At 34.7% G+C, this 20,618-nt stretch overlaps 2 protein-coding genes and 1 pseudogene across 5 annotated transcripts in view; 2 read left to right on the forward strand and 1 right to left on the reverse strand.

Moving 5' to 3' along the window:
- The window catches only part of LOC120164751 (E3 SUMO-protein ligase SIZ1-like), a 46,150-nt gene that overhangs the window by 11,159 nt on the left and 14,373 nt on the right, over positions 1–20,618 (forward strand). The window contains exons 1-17 of one of the 4 annotated variants that reach the window (XR_005519762.1): positions 1,537–1,674; positions 1,839–1,876; positions 2,557–2,637; positions 3,122–3,164; positions 3,708–3,780; positions 4,084–4,246; positions 4,437–4,567; positions 5,326–5,394; positions 5,577–5,664; positions 5,751–5,826; positions 6,077–6,150; positions 6,402–6,509; positions 7,500–7,661; positions 8,537–8,641; positions 8,718–8,798; positions 8,873–10,058; positions 10,250–10,626. Coding sequence is in view for 1 of the 4 variants with exons in the window: in XM_039174416.1 (XP_039030347.1) it covers positions 1,853–1,876; positions 2,557–2,637; positions 3,122–3,164; positions 3,708–3,780; positions 4,084–4,246; positions 4,437–4,567; positions 5,326–5,394; positions 5,577–5,664; positions 5,751–5,826; positions 6,077–6,150; positions 6,402–6,509; positions 7,500–7,661; positions 8,537–8,641; positions 8,718–8,798; positions 8,873–10,058; positions 10,250–10,389 (2,604 nt within the window). In the remaining 3 variants the exon portion in view is untranslated. Of the gene's footprint in view, positions 1–1,536; positions 1,675–1,828; positions 1,877–2,556; positions 2,638–3,121; positions 3,165–3,707; positions 3,781–4,083; positions 4,247–4,436; positions 4,568–5,325; positions 5,395–5,576; positions 5,665–5,750; positions 5,827–6,076; positions 6,151–6,401; positions 6,510–7,499; positions 7,662–8,536; positions 8,642–8,717; positions 8,799–8,872; positions 10,059–10,249; positions 10,832–20,618 lie in introns of those variants that run through there. The other 3 variants (XR_005519761.1, XM_039174416.1, XR_005519763.1) reach the window with 3 other exon arrangements.
- Positions 13,638–14,267, forward strand: LOC120164753 (protein transport protein Sec61 subunit beta-like). Its single transcript, XM_039174418.1, has one exon. It carries the CDS (start codon positions 13,727–13,729, stop codon positions 14,042–14,044), a length of 318 nt encoding a protein of 105 aa, XP_039030349.1. The 5' UTR covers positions 13,638–13,726; the 3' UTR covers positions 14,045–14,267.
- Positions 14,954–17,063, reverse strand: LOC120164752 (annotated as a pseudogene).

A 20,618-nucleotide genomic window follows, 5' to 3' on the forward strand; every position in this document is an offset into this window, starting at 1 on the left:
GATACCGTTCTTTGAATAGGGTAAAAATAAGGGCATTTTGTGAAGGTAGTATCGATACTCTCTCAAGGGAATCGATACTCATGGCCGATTTCGATACTTATGGGGTGGTATCGATACCGGTGGCAAGTTTTAGATTATAGTAGCCATTTTTGGTATCGGTACTTTGGTATCGATACTCAAGATGGGTATCAATACCCAATGGTCAATATCGAGTCTGTTGGCACAATATCATTACCATCGTTGATTTTTGGGCAATTTGATTCGTCTGGTTTAAGGGTTCGAGCTTGGGTGTTTTGAGTTCGTACAAGCTTCAAGTACTCGATACAAGTGATAAACATCAAGTTACCTAAATTCTCACATAGAAATCAAGCAAGTTATGATGACATAAGATTTGCTATACGTGACACCCGAGAAACAGTTCGCACACCCGAGTTACTCTAGGATTATGACAGTCGTCCTCTGTTTGTGAAATATCTGGATTTTGTCTATGTGGTACAAATCCAAAGAACGTACGTAAATTCCTCCAACCACATTGCTAGACCTATCTCATGTTTATTGATATACTTTGTATATCCTAGGTAAACTAAGGGTGTTGTCCCGAGATGCACGTAAATCCCTCTGACCACACTACTAGACTTACTTCGTTATGTTTTGAGTGTATTCATATGCACATGTCTTCGTTTGTTAGCATGATCATTTAACGAATGCATGTAGTATGGTAGATGTATTGTGTGATGCGAAGCTTGCGAGCTCAGTGTTCAGAACGTGTTTTCGTTCGCAGGTTTCAAGTTTCATGGATTGCGATGGGACGACAATATCATTGGATGAGTCTCAGTGAAGTACCAGAATACAATGATGACGGCTTAGTGGTAATGTAGAGGTCATGATTTGAAATGAGTCAGCTTGTAACATTTGGATTATTTATTTTATTTATCGAGTTTTAAATTGGGCCCCCATATTTATAAATTGTTATGGTTTCATACGTTGTATAAATATTTTAAAACGAGAATGGTTTCAAGGTTCAATTTTTAGATTAGCCACTTCGGTGATCCTGTGTGGCATTTGAGTCCATGGGATTTGGGTGTTACATTGCTCCTATGTTTCTTCTCCACCAGTGTCTCTTCATAGAGAACCTCTTGCCCTGGGTGTTCCAGGGGAGGTGACTGAATAGTTTGAATCGAGGCTTCCAACGGTCGTCTGGGAGGGTCAGTTTCAAGGGCTTCATTAGGGTTTGAGATTCTCGGAGGAAGAATTCATTAGGTAATCAACTTTTCAACTAAAATAAAATTAACATTAAGTGATTTAGATACAATTACATTAAAATTTTAGTAATCTAATTAATAAAATTTTTAGTCCAATGATCAAAATAAAATTTTGTCCAATTTAATGACCTAGAAGGTAGTTTAACCCACAAAAAACAATGGCGTGCGCATCTTAAAAAATGAACACGCAACTTCCCTGAAAATAAACCCGGACGTGTTCCAAGTTCAAAAGCGGAATTTTATAATCGGCAATAAGTCCGGTCTCTTTTGTAAATTTTCTGGTAGGAATTGGTTCCTTCTGATCAAAAAAATAAAAGTCGGCTACCTCCACTCTTCGAACCCTATTTCCCCACCTCGTCTTCGAGTCATCACGATTTTTACCTTTATTTTACTCATATTTTTTTTTCATAAGGTCATTTAATATGATTTATCTTTTCTTCGAAGATTGGTTGGCTGATTAATTTAGCATGATTTAATTTAAATTCTTGCAGTTTTCTCGGTTATTGTTGATTAGATCAAATGATAATTCTTTTTAGAGTTTTAGGTTTTTGATTACTGGTTTTTGCTTGGATACAGATTGTAATCTGAATATGGATTTGGTGGCTAGTTGCAAGGTATTTTCATCTTTTTCTTTTTCTTAAAATAATTTAGTGTGTAATTGTGTCGGAGTTAACTAATGAATTGAATCTATGGATATTTTTTTTTGATATTTCGTGTGTAATTGTGTAGGAGTTAACTAATGAATAATGTTCGAGAACTGCGCTTTTTATATTTTATATTTTTTGTTCTTTATCAAATTCAATCAACTAGTTTTTTTTTTCTTTTATTTTTGCAATGTAATTGTTGGATGCTTGTTAATCTATCATGGAAGGGGTATCGACTACTGAACTTAGTTTGATAGTGAAGATTTCCTCTTGTTCAGACGTATGCTAGACCTGAAGTGGCTTTGTGACTCAATTAGTTTTAAGTTTGTGAGTGAATTCATTATGGATGTTTTGTTGGTTCCAGTTATTTTATACGGTGAATTTGCATTTGCTGTGGACAATGGCTTCTCTAACTTTATTTTACACCGCCACTTAACTTTTGGCTTTTTTATACTTATCATTTATCATTTTGTTAATCAGAGTATAAGACCAAACTCAAAAGCCGAAAGTTAGTAGTTATATGTGTGTGTGTGTGTTTCAGTTAGTTCCTACTATGTTATGTTTGATTCTAACACGTTGCACTGTTTTTGTTTTTCCCGAAAAGAAATTGTTCATGGAGAGCTAATTTCTATTTAATATTCCTATTGTAGGATAAGTTGCCATATTTTCGAATAAAAGAACTTAAGGATGTTCTCATTCAATTGGGGCTTTCGAAACAGGGGAAGAAGCAGGTTAGTGGAATGTTTAGATTATCAACTGTATTTTAATTCTCTTGTTTGAAATGTCTCTGTGGAGTCTTGTTCTTATTTCTCTCTGTTCATTGTTTGTGGTGTTTTTCCCTCTCGTTTTCTTTTAATTTCTCTTTATGTGGCTACTAATTATTATAAAGTTTAATGCTGTTCGATGAGATCACACTATTTTTTACCAAAAAAGGGTAGGTGCTTTTTTATTTCTCATTTTTTGTTTATGCATGTACTTTTGAGTGTGCAGAGGTGAATCATGGATTTCACTTGCCCGTTTGTGAGGTCATTGGGATTGCAGTGTGTTGCTTCTAAATTTGTTAAACTATTTACTGGTGGATTTAGCAACTCAAGAGCCTTAAAAATTTTGGGGACAATGATTATTGTTTTTATGTCAATTATCTGCATTTTTATTATAATTTGCACCTTAATGGTATAGGATTATGTTTGACCGCTATGTAAATCTCACTTGTAGGACCTTGTTGAGAGGATATTAAGTGCTCTCTCTGATGAACAAGGTAAATATTCTTTTCATAGCCTTTCATTTTGCTTGAATGGGAAACTTGTAGCATTCACAGTGGCACGGTCATTTATGGATTATATTATCTTTGAATGTTTCTTTCTGGTATTACTTATGCAATCCTGTGACATAGGTTGTCAGAATGCTAGTATTTAGCCATTGATATGCTTGTGTCTTTAACTCAATCACACTCAATATTAATGCATATTGTTTTTGGCTTTAGTTCTCAGTAGGACCTTGTATCACTTGGTGTTTTTGTGTGTGCGTGTGTACCGGGGAAGGTAATTATGGAACTGGTTTTCTGCCCTTTTATGCTCTAGTTTCTCAGGATCAATGAGATTGTAACATTTGACCTTTTGATCTGCTCATTTCATTACAATCTGTTGAATTTCCCATGGTTCTCTGTAAATTTTGTTTTCTTATGAGTACATCATTTTGGGGAAGGTTGCAGACGAGTATGCTATTCAGTTGAAATTTCCTATTCCTAAAACCTCTAATTTTAGTTTTTGTAATAATGCTGAGTATACTTTCTGATTTCCAGTTGCTAAGATGTGGGCAAAGAGGACTCCTGTGGGGAAGGAGGATGTAGCAAAACTTGTTGATGATATATATAGGTGTGTGTTTAAATTTATGATATATTTCTATTGAAGATTTAGATGGAAACTTTTATAATGGGATCAGTTCAGGATTTTTTTGAACCATAAAGGTTTGTGTTTACATTTATGGTTCATATATTGAGGATTTGAATGGAGACATTTATAACGGACTTGGTTATTTTTCTTCCTTTCCTTTTGTGAACAAGGATTGACCTACTATTTTGATAAGATGATTCTGGCCAACTGGATCCAGTATATATGATCATTATATGCTTTGAATTTCTTTATTTTCTCTCACTAAAGTGTATTTCTTGTCCTCAGGAAGATGCCAGTTTCTGCCGCCACTGAATTGGCATCCAAGGGGCAGGGTATGTCAGACAGCAGTACTATTAAAATTAAAGGAGAAGTGGATGACTCCTTCCAAACTGATATTAAAGTTCGTTGTCCTTGTGGAAGCTCGTTGGAGACTGACAACATTATTAGGGTAATGAGCTTATTAATGTTCTGACCACAATGTGCTTTTTATGTCAAGTGATATGGATATGACAACAGTGTTTGGAATGTTCGTTGTCCAACTATCCAAGATACATTCTCTGCCTTATCAAATGGGGATTTCTGTTTGCTTGATTCAAAATAATTACTTAATTTTTGCTCTTTCATTGCTATATTGACAGTGTGAGGATCCAAGATGCCAAGTGTGGCAACATTTTGGTTGTGTTATAATTCCAGAGAAGCCTATGGAAGGAAATCCGGCAGTTCCTGATTTCTTTTATTGTGAGATTTGTCGACTGAGCCGAGCTGATCCGTATGTCTCTCCTCTGCCTGCGTGACTGTTTGCATTTGTGCACATCCAAAATGCGTGATTTCTTCAAAATTGTTGGTCAAATTTTTACTGATTGCAGTTTGGTCATTGGCTGAAGTTCAGTGTCATGATATTGGAATATGTCAGTTGATTCTTATATTTCGCATCTAATTGAATGTGTTCTATCTTTATATATGTTAACATAGGAGATGTTCACTTTAGTTTGGTTGGGTAAAGAATAATTATTGGTTGAATCTCCTTGATAGTTGGAATATACATTTTAAATATAAACTTTTGTGCCTTCCACAATCAAGGCAGAAGAAAGGAAAAAATGGTAAGTGAGAAAACGTCGGAACTAGTTTTTCTTAATGTATGTAAAATCGGTTTTGTATGGGCATGCAACTAGTTATGCCTGCACATTTTGCCTTAGTGCTCGACATCAAAAGTACCTCAGACAACTTACAAAAAACTGTTGTTTTTTATCTGTGAATCTATATTGATGTTCAAAAAGTTAATACTGAATTACCTTTGATACTGAAGAAACATGATATTTCCTGAGCACTTAGTGCTTGCTGCACCATATATTTGTTTTTCCATCTAGTATTTGAATTGTATACACTTGTATCTATCTTCATCTGGATGCATCAAGATTATCCTTTTCCTAGGCATGTCATTAGTGAGTTATGAAATATTGTTTAATCTGTTTGACCTTAATTTTATGTTACATTCTTTTAATTTATGATGTGGTTCTGCATATGCAGTTTTTGGCTTACCATTGCACATCCTTTATTTCCAGTGAAGTTGGCTGTTACAAATGTCCCTACTGATGGGTGAGTGCACTATATGAGAAATGTTAATGTCCCCACCTCCAAACACATACATAAACACAGACAAAGTGAACTTTGAGGTTGTGTAGGGTGTGAATATCATCATATTCATTCTTTCTGTAATTCTTTGTGACCTTGCTAATATTACTTTGTTTGTTTAGTGATTCATATCCTACATTTTGCAGTACAAATCCAATGCAAAGTGTGGAAAAAACATTTCAAATCACTAGAGCAGACAAGGACTTGCTGACAAAACAAGAGTATGATGTCCAGGTTGGCTAGTATAGAAGTGTACAGTTTGGTATATAGTTTTTTGTTCCTTATCATGATACTTTTGTATTTTTCATCTTGTCAATCAGGCATGGTGCATGCTTCTAAATGACAAAGTCCCATTCAGGATGCAGTGGCCTCAATATGCCAATTTGCAGGTTAATGGTATGATTATTAATATTTTTCTTCTACTGCTTTGCTGTTTATAGCTCCTTTACGGCTTAATTGCTTTGCTACTGTTTATTGAGAAGAATACTTGGATCTAGCCAAAAGAAAAAAAGAAAGAAAAAACAGAAAGAGGCAGGTTTGCGTTGGATTTCCCTTAATTACAACCTTGTTCTCCGTCTTGACATCAAAATATTTTTTATGCACTTTTTTATTTCAATTTTGATCAGTAACTGTATTTTTTAAACAGGTGTTCCTGTTCGTGCTATTAATAGACCTGTCTCCCAATTGCTGGGGGCTAATGGCCGTGATGATGGACCAATTGTGAGTTTTGTTCTTCTATAAGGGGGTTTTCTTCTTTCTTTTCTCTGCTTTCCCTTATCCTCAATTTATACATAATCATGGCTCCTTAGATTTTACCTTCACATGTGCGTCCATGTGATTGGAATGGATGTGGAAGCCGGCAGGCAGATTATTGCATGTGCATTATGGAACCTGTTAATTCTTGTTGGCTATGCAAGAAACGTCCATGGGCTGAACTCTCATCGCTTGTTTGTTGTGTATTCTATGATCAGATAACTCCATGTACTAAAGATGGGATTAATAAGATAACTTTGACTGGATGCGATGCTCGTGTATTCTGTTTTGGAGTTAGAATCGTTAAACGACGATCTGTTCAACAGGTATTTAAAAAATTCAAATCTGGATTGTTCATTCTCTGGAACTACAAGATTGATGTCTGATGAATATTTGTAGTAAAAATTTATATATCCTCCTTCAAACCAAAGAGCTTTGGATATAATGTTTTTATCAATGCTTGCTAGTTCTTTGATTGATTTTGGCAGTGTTGATTAGTTTATTAGCAAAGCAAAATAGAATGTTAATGTATTTAGTGCCGTCATAATTGACCATGTTATTTTCATACTACTGCATTCAATATATATCTCATGCTTCTCACCCAAATCACTACAAATTAGATATTTGACCGTCTAATAGTTATTTTCCTTGCATTTTGGGTGAGGTGCCTGTGTCAGCATTACATTGAAATGGGTATGAGATCCAAGTAAAATCAGACTGGGATTAAATCAGTGCCCTGAACAAAGCATTTTTGTCCTTTTTCCTCTAATGGAAATCTTGATACTGTATAATGGACAAGAACAGTTCACTGTCAATGGAGGAAACTGAGAGAAAAAGATGAACGGTGCTTTGTCATGGCTGTAGTCTTAAAGATTAAGGAAGAGGCTGGAGCTGGAAAAGATTGAAAGATTATAGTAGATAATTTATATAGAAATAAAGAAGATAAGGGGGAAACATATAAGATCAAATTTTGGGTATTCATATTTTATTGTTTGGTTCTAAACTTTGTCATGGAAAGGGCTACCTTAACATTATCAACATGGCCAGCTTTGTTTCATTCTGGCTCGTTTTTTCTGAATAATATCGTCTTGGAAAGGGCTACCTTAACATTATCAATATGGTCTGGCAATGAAGTTTACATGCTTTTATGATAACATTAGATTTTAGCTTGGGAGAATTGATTTTGACCTTCTGACAGCAATATTAAGCTCCTTTGTTTTTAGTTGCATGGATTATCTTAATACTATAATTTAAACTGTGAACCTGTACATGGGAATGCAACTGAAATTTGCTCTCTTATTATATCACTGGCCTAGATACTCAACATGATTCCCAAGGAGAATGATGGTGAACATCTGGAAGACGCTCTTTCTCGTGTTCGTCGTTGTGTTGGTAGTGGAACTGCAACAGATAATGGTGATAGCGACAGTGACCTAGAAATTGTTGCAGATTTTTTTGGAGTCAACCTACGGTGCCCTGTGAGTTGCATAGTTTTATAAAATGCTAGCAATTTCTTGCCTATGTTTTTGCAGATTTGCACGATTTATGCTAGAGATATTACATGTAATTTATCTTGTGAAGCATGTCTAGGATGGATGGTTATTGTGGCTTGCAAAATTGTTAGTTCCGGTTCTTGATGTATTGCTTGTCAGCATAGTTGCTGTAAACTGTCAAATAACATAGGAATCTTGCTTTGTTGTGCGTGTATTTGGGTTTGTAGTACTAATGTTGGTCGAGGCTATAATGCATGGTCACTAAGATGTACTTATTTATAAAAAGGTTCTGCATGCTATATCGAAGAGCTTATGCATGCTCATTAATGAGTGAAAGCTGGAATGGAGGTCAAATTGTGACACCTCTGGCTTAACCTGTTGAACTTATTGTTCGTATTACAAAATCAATTTAAGATTGAATGTATGCTTTTGATATTAAATAAATATCAAGTATAAGTTATTAGTTGATAAATCTTGTATTTGTCTTAATATATGATTAGTTATAAATCTAAATCTCATCACTTACAAAAAAAATAGTACTAGTAATAATAATAAAATTCACAAAAAATATTTTGACTGGTTTTATATGTTTATGTTTATTTTTTACTGGTCCAATTAATCTGAAATTCTTTTTTTAACAATTCTTTTGCTCAATTATCATGTTTTTTTGCTTTAAATCTCTTGTATCTGTAGAATAAGCAATTCATTCCAAGTTATTTTAAGAAGTGATGATTTTCCCACCTTTCCTCCCCTACAAATGTTCAGTGCCAATGGATTTGAATGGACTACTTTACTGTGTTTTCCTTTTGCAGTTGCCCTAGTTGTTTGTGATATTCATTTTTTGTGCTTTTCTGTGACAGATGAGTGGCTCCAGAATGAAGGTGGCTGGAAGGTTTAAGCCCTGTGTTCACATGGGTTGTTTTGATCTTGAAGTTTTTGTGGAGCTTAACCAACGTTCTAGGAAGGCAAGCAACAATATTAACATGTTTGTTATCATTTCTAATTCTTTCAGGCTTTTGACAAGCATTTGTATGATTGCAGTGGCAGTGCCCAGTTTGCCTGAAGAACTACTCATTGGAGAATGTTATAATCGATCCTTATTTTAATCGCATCACATCCAAGGTGTGTACCCTCCTGTTTATATTTATCTTCATGATGTCAATGAGTGGGATAATGATGATCAAACTGTTGTACAGATGAGAAATTGTGGAGAAGATATTACAGAGATTGAGGTCAAGCCTGATGGTACTTGGCGTGCAAAGGCTAAAAGTGAAAATGAACGTAGGGAACTTGGTGATCTTGCACAGTGGCACTCTCCTGATGGTGCCCTATGTGAATCTGGCTGTGTGGAGGATAAGTCAAAGGCTGAAACTTTGAAGCAGATCAAACTTGAAGGTTGTTCAGAAGGGCATGCAGGTTTGAAACTCGGAATCTGGAAGAATCACAATGGGTACTGGCATGTTAACCCTGAAGACGTAATCACCCCATCTGCTAGTAGATTACATGAAAGGCCTGAACATCATGAGCAGAAACTTATCCCAATGAGTAGCAGTGCTGCTGGAAGTGGCAAGGATAGTGAGGATCCCAGTGTAAATCAGGATGCTGCTGGAACTTATGACTTTACAAGCAATGGAGTTGAATTTGATTCTGTGCCTCTGAACATTGATCCAAGATATGAATTTGCTGACCAAAACCAATCTGCACCAGCAGGAAATGCAGATGTTATTGTTCTTAGTGATTCAGATGAAGAAAATGAAATATTGATATCTCCTCCAAATGCTTATCAAAACGACGCTGGTGGACTTAGTTTTCCAGTTGCACCTCCTGAAATTTCTCAACCATATTCAGAAGATCCATCTCTCGGGCCTGCTGGTAATTTGGGTCTTTTTACTCCCAATGATGAATTTGACATGCATCTTTGGTCATTACCTCCGGGAAATCAAGATGGCTCAGGGTTTCAACTATTTAGTACAGATACGGATGTCTCAGACACCTTAGTTGATCTGCAGCGTAATTCTCTCAATTTCCCTTCAACATTGAATGGTTACACATTGGCTCCCGAGACAACAATGGGATCTCCACCCCTAGTCCCTGGTTCTTCCATTGGTCAGACTGATACAAATATACATGATGGCTTGGTGGAAAATGCCTTCTTTGGTGGAGAAGATCCCTCGCTTCAGATATTTCTTCCAACATGTCCAGGTGCATCAGCACAGTCTGATGTGAGAGATGAAGCTGATGTATCGAACGGCATCCGTACTGATGACTGGATCTCACTTAGGCTTGGAGGTGGGGCAACTGGCGGCCATGGGGACTCAACAACAACTAATGGATTGAATTCAAGGAAGCAGATACCTTCCAAAGAGTGTGCTGTGGACACTGGTTAGTTTACTTGCTGCTTTCGAAAAAACTATATTTTGTAAGCTCTTGTTTAAAATTTTTCTAATCTATGCCAAGAAAATAGATTATATACACTCGTAGATGCCATTTACATGCCTCATAACTCACTGCTTTAGCATTTCCTACCTCTACTCTCTCTTTTCTTATCAAGTTTCAAGCATTTGCTTCTGCAGGTTCTCTGTTGCTTGGTATGTACGACAATAGACATGGGAAGTCAGGTAGGCAAATATCAGAGAGCCCTTTCTCATTTCCTCGGCAAAAAAGGTCGGTTCGACCGAGATTGTATCTTTCTATTGGCTCAGACACCGAGTAATTGCATTTGCTTAAATTTATGGATAAATCTGGTGATCTCGTATGGCCATTTAAGATGAAGCTTGAAAGTAATTTTTTTTTAAGAAAGAAAACACCACCATTGGAGAAGAAAAAAAGGGAAGCCAGGGGAAATGTGTTAACAACTTTACCAAGATCAGGACCGAGCTTGTGGCCTTGATACCTACAAGTGTTGAAAGCTCAGCTTATAATTCTAGTTGTAGGCGTTACAGGCAAGCTGGTGTTTTACCCTAGGGCTAAAACACAGATGAGAAGGTCGTTTTGATTTTGATTAAAACTGTACAGTTAAATTGGAATTGGGGAGAAATAACCCATCCTGAAGTGAACACAAAAGAATCCGACCCATTTTGCCTTTTTTGGTTGGGTTTGTAAATTCACTCGAATTCATAGAGAAACACCTTTTTATTTTATTTTGGTTCATTTTATTGCTTTTGCTGGTCCAGCATTAACTGTAGGTTCATTAGCACCAGAACCTGCCTCTTCGGATCACTATTTGATTGCATTTCATAAACTTTTTTCCTTTAACTAAAACTACATTATGAAAATAACAATCTCACAGATTTTCAAATAGTGATTTGAGAAAGTTCAGAGAGAAACAGCAGATAAACATAGATATTGAGGTGAAAGTCGGAAAGACTGACGAGCTCTAACTTTGAGAGCTTATTCAACAGGCTTTGCAGCTTAATGTAATTAATTATTTATATTAATATTATAACAAATTAAATTGTTATTTTTGAAAGAAATTATAATTATGCACAATACACCAAAATAGCAATTATCAGTCACAATTCAACCGAAAGTTAGAATATATTTCCTAAAAAATAATACAATAATAATTAAAGTGAAAGATAATCAAATATTTTTATGTTCAATAGATTAAGTATTGAAATAATATCACTTATTTAAATTTTTTTATTTTTCTAATATATATATATATATATATATATATGCTAAACAAATGAAATTACTTTATCGGTTAAATGAATTGTTATCTTAAATTCAATCATTATAAAATAATTGAAAATATTTAGAATATATATTACTTTATAACCATCTTAACTTAATAATATATATAGGGTAAATTATAAAATAGTCCCTGAACTTTTAGGACGCTTACATTTTGATCATCCAACTTTTAAAACTTACAATACAATCATCAAACTTTTAGTTCGTTTGTAATACAATCCCTGCCGTTACTGCTCGTTATTTCCGTTAGCAGAGAATGATGTGGCACGTTAGTATCCCGTTTTCAGCTATAAAAAATAAAATTCTCAAACGACGTCAGATTACAATTGGGAAATGTTAAATGGGTTTTAAAATCCATTTAATCACCCGAACCGCCGCTAATCGCCTCCTTCACCTGGGGATGGGCATGGGTCGGATCAGATTTTTAGTCCATCCGACTCGACCTGAGAACAATAACTTCTCCACTCGAAATCCGATCCGACCTGAAATTTTGAAATAAAATCTGAAGTCGACCCGACCGAAATAATAAAAAAAATATTTTTATTCAATAAAAATAATGATTTAATTGAAAAAATAATATATATAGGGTACTATTGTAATTATTCCTAAATATATAAGGTACAATTATTATTTTTCGAGTCGGGTCAAGTATATTTTCATCTTAAATCCGAATCCGACCCGACTCAAACCTAATTTTTTTTAAAAAAAACCGTCCCTAGACGCCGTCAATCGCCTCCCGCAACTCCTCTCCGAACAACGTGCACTTTCTATTCACACCACTGCCCCTTCTCTTTCCCCCTCCGCCACCAATCACATACGCCCGCCCTTCTCCGGCGTCGACCTCCGGACATCCCACCGGACTCTCCAAGCCGGCCGAATTCGTGATCTCCAAGGTCTTTGAACTCTTGAACTGGGCCTGTCGTGGGTCAATCTGGACCGTGACCTTCGGCCTTGCTCGTTGCGCCGTGGAAATGATGCACACCGGACATCCCATATTTCTTGTCATCTTCTATCTTATTTGCTCCAATTTCATTCTTTTATTTGTTTTTCTTCATTTTGTTTCTCTGTAACATTTTCTGTTTTCCCCCCCTCCAAATTTACATCCACTTGTTGCAAAATATAATATACCCATTTCATTTCATCTCTGTCTTTGGGGTTTTTTTTTCCCAAGAGATTGAAAAATGAATTATGGTGGAAGGAAAGCTTCAAGATGCTCCACATTATGATTTTGTTTTTCTTTTTATGCTCAATGGTTGGAGTGATCATAGTCTCACATAATGCAAGCTTTAGACTCTCCAGCGATCTTGCATCTCACATTTCTTCATTTCACGCATTGTCTGCTCAATGTTTAACTATGAAATTTGGTGAGTCTTTTTCTTCTTCTTTCATAATATTGTCTCCCTTAACCTCTTCCTCTTTTTTTGGGCTATGAAGTAATTACCGAAATATAAAGTTTTTGGCTGTTTTATCATTCAATAGATCAGTTGTACCCATCTACTTTTTTTCTCTGCTTATGGTTCTCTATATTAGCCTTTTGTTTTGTTTTGTTTTATGTGAGTTCTGAAATTTCCTTCAATCTGATGTATTATTTCCTTCAATTTGTGAAAAATGTGTAATGAGAGTTTCCAATGAGCAGCATTTGGGGTCCAAGGGCCCTTGTTTGCTTCAATTCTTCCGTTTGTTTCCTGAGAAAATTGCAAAAGACAGAGAAAGACGAGAGTTATGGAGTTTGTGGTTTTAAGCCATCTTCTGTTCACGTTCCTATTCCGATCTCTGTAATTTGATTGTAACTAAAAGTTTTTGAAAATCGATTGGTTATGATTCTATTTTGTTAAATTTGTATGCTGTTATTTATCTTGTGAAGAAAAAAAAGAAGGGTTGACTGCCACATCAGCAAAAAGGGTTAACGGAGGGTTAATTTCCACAACAAAAATTAACTGAAGTAACGGTAGAAATGAAAATGAACTAAAAGTTTGATGATTTGTGCATGTTTCAAAAGTTAGGTGATAAAAATATAATCTCCCTAAAATTAGAGGACTATTTTTATAGTTTACCCTAATATATATATATATATATATATATATGACTATTTTTGTAGTTTACCCTAATATATATATATATATATATAGGCTAAGTTCTATTCGGCTTAATGCTCGATGCTTCCCGAGCAACCTGTAAAACAACCCTGATCATTAGTCTTATTACGCTTTTACCCTCTGCAATTAGCTCATCCTCCATTTGGCTCTATTCTTTCTCCGCATAAGTTCTATTCTCTTTTGGCTCTTTATCTCCTACCTAGCAAAATTCTACAAGAGAAGAAAAAAAATAATCAGCTGTTCTCAAAGTATCAAACGATGGCAAGAGGTTTCTCGCAGTCGCAGTCCTCCACTTCCTCCTCCACATCTCGTCCGGGCACCATGGCTCCTCGCGGCTCCGCTGCCGCCGCAGCCGGTATGCGTCGCCGCAGGCTTGTCGGAGACTCCTCCTCTACTTCCGCCTCGGGATCAGTTGGATCCGGTTCCGGAAGCAACATGCTCCGATTTTACACCGATGATGCTCCAGGCTTGAAGATCTCTCCTACCGTCGTGCTCGTCATGAGCCTGTGCTTTATAGGCTTCGTCACGGCTCTCCACGTCTTCGGCAAGCTGTATCGCGCCAAAGCCGGAGCTTGACCGTGAGTTCCTATTCGAACCCGATCCACTTTTTTTGGATCTCTGATCGGTTCCTTCCCTTTTCTCTTGTTTTTTGTTGTTGTCTGTTTTGTTTGTTTGTTTTGGATTTAGCTCTGTAAATGGTGATGGCAAGCTCGTAATCATTTAGTCTTTTGAATCTGTGAACTTTTAAATTGCGGTTCTTGTTAGTATTTCGATAAAATGAATATGCTGCTTCTTTGAACTTCTTTGGTCCTCCCATCGTGTTGCTAGATTTAATCGGTGAGGGACATCTTAACGGTGGTTGTAGTTTCGAAGAAGCGCCGTACACGGCTATTAAGGATAAATTACACTAGGGGACCTAGTTATTAGCCGAATTCTAAATTACTCCCAAAATTTCAAAGTTCAGAATGTTTTAATTGTTTACTCAAAATATCCTTTCAATTAGCTTATCCTTTCCATTTAGCTCAACGGAATAATTGATACATCTAAGGATTTGATTAAAAGATTTTTTGAATTTGAAAATTAGTCATAGCTAAGAGTTTTGGTGTAATTAATCCATTAATAAGGTTAGTTAATAAATTAATAAGATGAGTTATTTTCACAAAAATTAATAGGTAGAATTAATTATTAAATTTTATTAAAATGATAAGATTTATAAAGTAAACAAAAGTTTATGCATAATTTACTCCTCCAGAATTGCCAATAAAGTGATTTGCTAATAGGACATGTTATTGGAGAAAATGAACTCAAATATTCACTACTCAGCATGCTTGATCACAAGTACAATACATAGTACATAAACTACCGATTAGATTTGCACAGCACCGGCAACTAATTCCGTTGCCCTTTATCTAAATATCTCTGTACATAATCTGAAATTTGAGGTTCCCGATTATGAAAATCAAGGCCTTTTTTCTCTACAAGTGTTCATGCATATATGTGGGAAGGCCGGATACTATTATGGTCATGGAATTCGATAACGGAATCCGTCGGGTCTTGGAAGTTGATATAATTTCTGGGAAACATTTTGATTGGTGGGAAATTCTCATTCCTTTTCTCGTAGTCTTCTTTGCCAAATGAGATGAAGTTGTTGCTGCCCTGGAATGTGGCCGTCGGGTTCGCCTCGATAGGAGGTAAACCTTGTCCGGAAAGTATCAAGGCCAGTACTTGGCAATCTTGGTTCAGACAATCTGACATCATGTCGCCACCATCGTGTGCGAATTCCGGTTGCATAGACCTCGTAAACTTTGTGTCGGTGCCATCTTGGACTTTGGATGTGTTCTTCGATATGTTACTTTTTCTCCGAACCCGACACAGCACCCAATCATCCAGCTGCGGAAACAAGACCTTGAGTGAGTGGGTGAGCCTTTGCAAGATTAGCTTACATGAAATAAGCGTGTGATAACTGGTTATGTTGATAATTTTAGGGTAAAATATAACCTAGGTGTCTCGATTTTATTGATTAAAGTCTCGATCATTAATTTGGTTACAAACGGGTTATTTATTGTCCCCCCTAAAAGTTAATAAAATATTGCTATAAAATTTCATTTCATTATTAAAATTGAAACAAGTAGTATTTAATATGATTTGGTATAATAATAGTTTGAGATCTCAAAATTTATATATCATCTCAATTTGATCTTAATTAGATATAATTTAATATACATAACTCTTAAATTTTTTTATCAATTTAATCATTTTTTAAATATCGACAAACTAAGTCTGCAACAGTTGGGATAATTGTATTTCGTCATAAGCGACAATAAGTTATTGTTAAGCTATTATATAAAAAAATACTTATATATATTTTGGTGATACGTGCTTATATATATTTTGAAATACTGGTTTTATGTACTATTTTATTTTCATCAAATATATATATATATATATATATATATATATATATATATATATATATATATATAGAAGAACAAGTCATTTAGGAGAAGAACAATAAGTATTAAATTTATTAAATTATTTAGAATTAAGACCAAATTGATAAAAATATATAAATTTTGAAACTTATTTAGAACAATATTTTAATGGGTAAAGTATACAAATGGTCTCATGATTATAAGATATTATTTTATTAAGTCACTCGACTACCAAAAGTTACAAAATAGTATTTTGATTATAGAGTGTTACTTTGTTGAGTCCCTTGACTATTAAAAGTTATAAAATGACCACTGACTATTCATTATTTTTTTAATTCGTCATTTTTCGTTAAAAAATGACGTTTGTTTAAGCTGAACGTTAACATGATGACTGTGAAATGATAGTCGTTTGAGACTCTGGGATCATATTTTATCATATCAAAATTAACAGATTAATGTTCAGCTCAGAATATTGTCTATTTTTAATGAAAAAGGATGAGTTTGGAACATGATGAATAGTCAAGGAACTCAATAAAACAATATCTTATAGTCAGGGGACTATTTGTGCACTTTACCCTATTTTAATTAAGTGATTAAATTATAGTATTTTTTTGGAATGAACAAAAGTGATATTTATAACCGAACTAAGAATTGCCTGAGCAGACTATATATTTATCCATGATTTGATGGACTTACTCTCATGGAGCCTCTGAATCTGGGGGGCTTAACCATTGTATCCAACAATCTATACTCGTTCATGGTCCACTCCGTCTTGACACCGCTCGGTTCGGTCTTTCTCCGTTGGGATACTTCCTGTCTCGAGGACTGAAGAAAAACCACTCATTCTCTCCGAACAAAGCTCTCACTGCAAAAAAAAAAAAAAAACCCAGATTGTTGTACGGAATATATATATATATATATATATATATATATATATATATATATATATATATATATATATATATAGGATTAATGAGAAATGATGACTGACTTGGTAGCTCCCATGGGTTATATTTATAGAGATCTATTTCTGCAATTACGGAAGCAGGGAGTGGACGTGAAGCCACTTTGTTTTGCAAGTAATGAATGATGAGTTCTTCATCCGATGGATGAAACCTAAAACCGGGAGGAAAACGAAGATCCGTGTTTGGTTGCTTCTCCATTCTTATTCCTATGCTGAAGAGAAGAGAAGAGAAGAGAAGAGAAGAGAAGAGAAGAGAAGGGGAATGAGTAGAGCAGCGTTTCGAGGTTTATATACACAATCCCCAACGTAGTATGGATGGGGACATAAACTACTTCTTTGGCTTTACCTTGTCCCCCGGCTACGTAGGATCGGGTATAAATGAGGAACCCATAAATATTTTTTAGCGAAAAGCATAAGAGGTTTTTATATTTTTCTAGAAAAAAATATATAAATTTCGTATTATTTTCTCTTTAATGTGATTCTTCAATTCAAAAACAAAAACAAACATAAAGTGATATTTTAATCAACGATTTTTCTTGTTTTACTGTTATAATACTGATGTAATAATTCGCGGTGTTGACGTGACGTTTCACGGTACTAAAGTGATAGTCTATATGTTATGTTTGAGTTACCAATTTAATTCGTCTGCTATGTTGTCCGTCACATTATCAACCTCTGTGGATTGTAATGTTAGCACTATGAATCACCATATCAGCATCATAAACTGTCACATTAGCATAACGGTCAAACACCGAAAAACGTTGGTTAAAGGGTCACATTGGGTTTATTTTCTGAGTTGGAGGGTCACTTTGAGAGAAAAATAATACGATGATTTTTTTAAAAGTACAGAGACCTCTGATGCATTTTTGTCAATATTTTTAAGGTGAATATATATATATATATATATATTAATAATATAAAATTTTAACCAATAAAATGAATAACTAATAAAAATAAATTTAAATTTCAAGTAAACATTTACCCTCCATTATTACCATATAAATTTGCTAGTGTGGAGTCGGAATCCAAATCGAATACTAGAATATAATTATGAATATAGGACGTACTTTCTTCATACGTTTATAATGTCATAGTTCTATTCAAATGTGTATGGATATACGTAAATAATTAAGGAAAATTAGTGAACAAATTCACAAGAATTTCGGAAGCAACGTTTTCTTTTGTTTGCCTTGATGATATAATGTGAGGACAATGTCCACTTGCATTTTTTTTGATGGAATTGTATTTTAATGATAATTTTGGTTATTAAATAATCAATAGATTTATTTATAAATTGATAATTAGAATTTATTTGAATTGTTGTAAAATAGTTACTTATAAATTTTTTATAGCTATTGCAGTGATCATCGATTCGATAAATTTAATGATTATCTTATAATTTTTAAAAAATTAATAATTAAAATGACCGTTTAGTTATTGTATATTTTAAACTAATAAGGGTGCTCCATAGTATTTGTGTCTTTTTCTTTGAATATACGAGTAAATAGACATGTTTGTTCATTTAAAATGGTGGCCAAAACATGAACACGGCATAATTTGAAATGTCCCCATCTAGTCGATGATGCTTAGGCTTATTACTTTGTTAATGGAGATTTATATATATTATTTTTAACTAAATTTAACCTTGTTTGACTTCGTTTAATTTATGATGCGAATCCTAGGTACATATGTCTTATTAGGTTTCGCATTTTGCTTCATTTGTGGTAGAGAAGTGCAATCGGATTAATTGATCGGTTCGGTAAAAAATTTGGGTAAACTATACAAATGGTCTCTCATCTATAGTGTATTATTTTATTAAGTTCTTCGATTATGAAAAGTTATAAAATGGTCATTTGACTATAAAAAGTTACTTTATTAAATTGTCACTCGACTATTTATAATGTTCTGAACTCGTTTTTTTGGTTAAAAATTGACAGTTGTCTAAGCAACACGTTAACATGATGTCTGGGATACGATAGTCGTTTGGGATTCTATGATCAAATTTTATCATATCAGAGTCAGTATATTAACGTTCAGCTCATCAATTTTTAACATAAAAGAACGAGTTTGGAATAGAATGAATAGTCAGGTGACTATTTTGTAACTTTTAATAGTCGAGGGACTCAACAAAATAACACTATATAGTCAGAAGATCATTTTGTAACTTTTAATAGTCGATGGACTTGATAATCGGGGGATCATTTGCGTACTTTACCCTAAAATTTTATAATGTTTTTTATTTAATGTCTTATAAAAAGTCATGGATAATTTGTTGGGATTTGAATTTATAATCAAACTATAATTTCAAGTTGGTTGACAACAAACTTTAATCGAGTAATTTACATGTGAATTTATACTAAGAAGTGTATGGAAAGAGTATTGAAGATAATCGCATCCTAAAAGTTAAATTATCAAGGATTTTGATTTTTGATCCTTTGAAATCAAGAATTCTTTGAGTTGAAGCCTTAAGAAAATCAGAGAGCTTCCTGCTGTTAATGTGGTGAGAGCAAGGGACTTTTGGCTTGAAATTAGGAGAACGAGGGATAATGTTCTTTGGCACAAACTCGTTTGCTTCCTTTTGCATATTTCTAAAGATTGTTTGGCTGGCGATGCGTAATAGATTGTCGACTAAGGATCGCCTACATAAGATGGGGTTGGTGGATGATTTGCGGTTTGGGGAGGAGTGAAGATGCCATTTGTTTTTTGATTGTTCTCTGCCAAAGTCCGGGAGTTTGTTATGTTGGAAGCGTAGATGTACTCACGATAATTTATAACACGAACTTTTAATTGATACGAAACAAAATACGTTACAAGAACACTATCTTAATATTACAATACTGCAATACTACAACATTAGCTGTGTCTAATTTACAAACACAATCTCAGTATTCTAAGCTTTGCTAAAATTTTTCTCAATTCTCTAATAGCTTTGCTAAGCTATATCTCATTCTAGCTTTTCTAAGTTTTTCCTCATATTCCTAAGCTTTTCTAAGCTTCACCCTCTCTCTTTAATAGCTTTGTTAAACTATTTTTCATTAGCTTTTCTAAGCTTCACCCTCTCTCTTTAATAGCTTTGCTAAGCTATTTTTCATTGGCTTTTCTAAGCCTTCATTTTTTTCTCACTTGTGTTCATTCATATATCACACGTGTATATATATAACCTAATTAAACCGACTAGTTTAAACTTCAAGAAGCTGCCACTTTCTTCCTATCTTGCAGCCTTTTTTTACTTTTCAAACTCTTCTTGCCGACTCAAACTTTCCTTCACGTGGTTATTCTACTTTGCTTGCCTTGTTCAAATTCTTCACTTTTCCATAGCCATAATTTTTGACTTTTCAAAATTTTAGAATTAAGTTTGATTTCCAACCCTCCCCTCAAACTTGATTTTTCATTCCGAGTTTTTCTCCACTTGTCATCTTTAATCGATTCTTCATTTCCTGGCAAGTGCACACTGCTGCGGCTATGTATTCTTCTTTGCTTTTTCGACACCTTCAATGGCCAGGACTGCTTCTGCTGTTGCATTTTCAGGCTCGGTGTAACCATCCTCGATAATATCCCAACAATCTTGGGAGCCTAGTAACACCTTAATTTGAATGCTCAAATTGCCATAATTCGTCTTTGTCAATCTCGGAATTTGTGGTTGAATCATATTGGCCATCTTCTCCACCACGTTAAACTTGAACCAAGCTCTGAGGCCACTCGTTGAAAGCGTAGGTGGGCACTCGGTAAATTATATAACTCAAACTTTTATTGA

The sequence above is a fragment of the Hibiscus syriacus genome, unplaced genomic scaffold, assembly GCF_006381635.1.
Source record: "Hibiscus syriacus cultivar Baekdansim isolate YM2019G1 unplaced genomic scaffold, ASM638163v2 tig00111542_pilon, whole genome shotgun sequence".
Lineage (NCBI taxonomy): Eukaryota > Viridiplantae > Streptophyta > Magnoliopsida > Malvales > Malvaceae > Hibiscus > Hibiscus syriacus.